Genomic DNA, 1,010 nt, shown 5'->3' on the forward strand with positions numbered 1-1,010 from the left:
TCCCAGCTACTTGGGAGGCTGAGGCAGGAGAATGGCGTGAACCCGGGAGGCAGAGCTTGCAGTGAGCTGAGATCACGTCACTGCACTCCAGCCTGGGAGAGAGAGCGAGACTCCGTCTCAAAACAAACAAAAAAAAATTAAAGAGTAAAGATAATATTATTTATCTTTTTGCTTCTCTGAATTTTCAAAATTTTCTATAATAAATAAATACTGTTTTTTCAAAATGTAACAATAAATAAATGGGTCTCCACTTCCCAAGGTGAATCAACTTTGTTTCTATTTAGATCTGAGTGTGCCTTTCTTGCAAGGTGCAGTGACAGTCTTGTAGCACTTACCTGTCCAACCGCTTGTAGGTTATAGCAGATGATGTCCTTATTTGCTACTGAAGCTCCATAGAGAAGTGTCTCTGTGAGCCAGCAAAGTCCCAGGAGCAGGTCACAGAAGCTCAGATAAAAAAGTGGTCTTATCTGTCAAAGTAATAAAATCCTCATTTCATACATGATGTAGCTAGGAGAATGTTAACAATGTAACAATTCTTACATTTTATCTTTCTAGTAGGAAACTGTCATCATTTTTCTGGGGCCTCTGCCATTGGCTGATTGTGGGGAATGCAAATGAAGACTACAGATAGGAAGGAATCTATAACATAACTACAGTTATCCCAACTGTTCTGGAATTAGAGTACTCATGGATAGATTAGTACTGAAACTTCTTACTCATAGGGACACTCCTTTCTTAGGTATAGGGTTAAAAAAAGAGTGGAAAGATGAGAAATTTTGCAGTGGACATGTACCACAAGGAGACAATTGAGAGTGCTTTAGTGGCACAGGCAACATCTTCTACTTTTTTTTTTTTTTTTTTTTGAGACAGAGTTTTGCTCTGTCACCCAGGCTAGAGTGCAGTGGCACAATCTCAGCTCACTGCAAGCTCCGCCTCCCAGGTTCACACCATTCTCCTGCCTCAGCCTCCCAAGTAGCTGGGACTACAGGCGCCTGCCACCACGCCCGGCT

The 1,010-nt window shown here is 41.8% G+C and overlaps 1 protein-coding gene across 4 annotated transcripts in view; it reads right to left on the reverse strand.

The window, feature by feature from the left end:
- TMEM116 (transmembrane protein 116) overlaps positions 1-1,010 on the reverse strand; it is an 83,738-nt gene that overhangs the window by 40,047 nt on the left and 42,681 nt on the right. For all 4 annotated transcript variants that reach the window (XM_011997896.1, XM_011997895.1, XM_011997894.1 and 1 more), the window contains one exon: positions 336-467. Coding sequence is in view for 3 of the 4 variants with exons in the window: in XM_011997895.1 (XP_011853285.1) it covers positions 336-467 (132 nt within the window). In the remaining variant the exon portion in view is untranslated. The remainder of the gene's footprint in view (positions 1-335; positions 468-1,010) is intronic.

Source organism: Mandrillus leucophaeus, unplaced genomic scaffold (assembly GCF_000951045.1).
Source record: "Mandrillus leucophaeus isolate KB7577 unplaced genomic scaffold, Mleu.le_1.0 Scaffold55, whole genome shotgun sequence".
Classification (NCBI taxonomy): Eukaryota; Metazoa; Chordata; class Mammalia; order Primates; family Cercopithecidae; genus Mandrillus; species Mandrillus leucophaeus.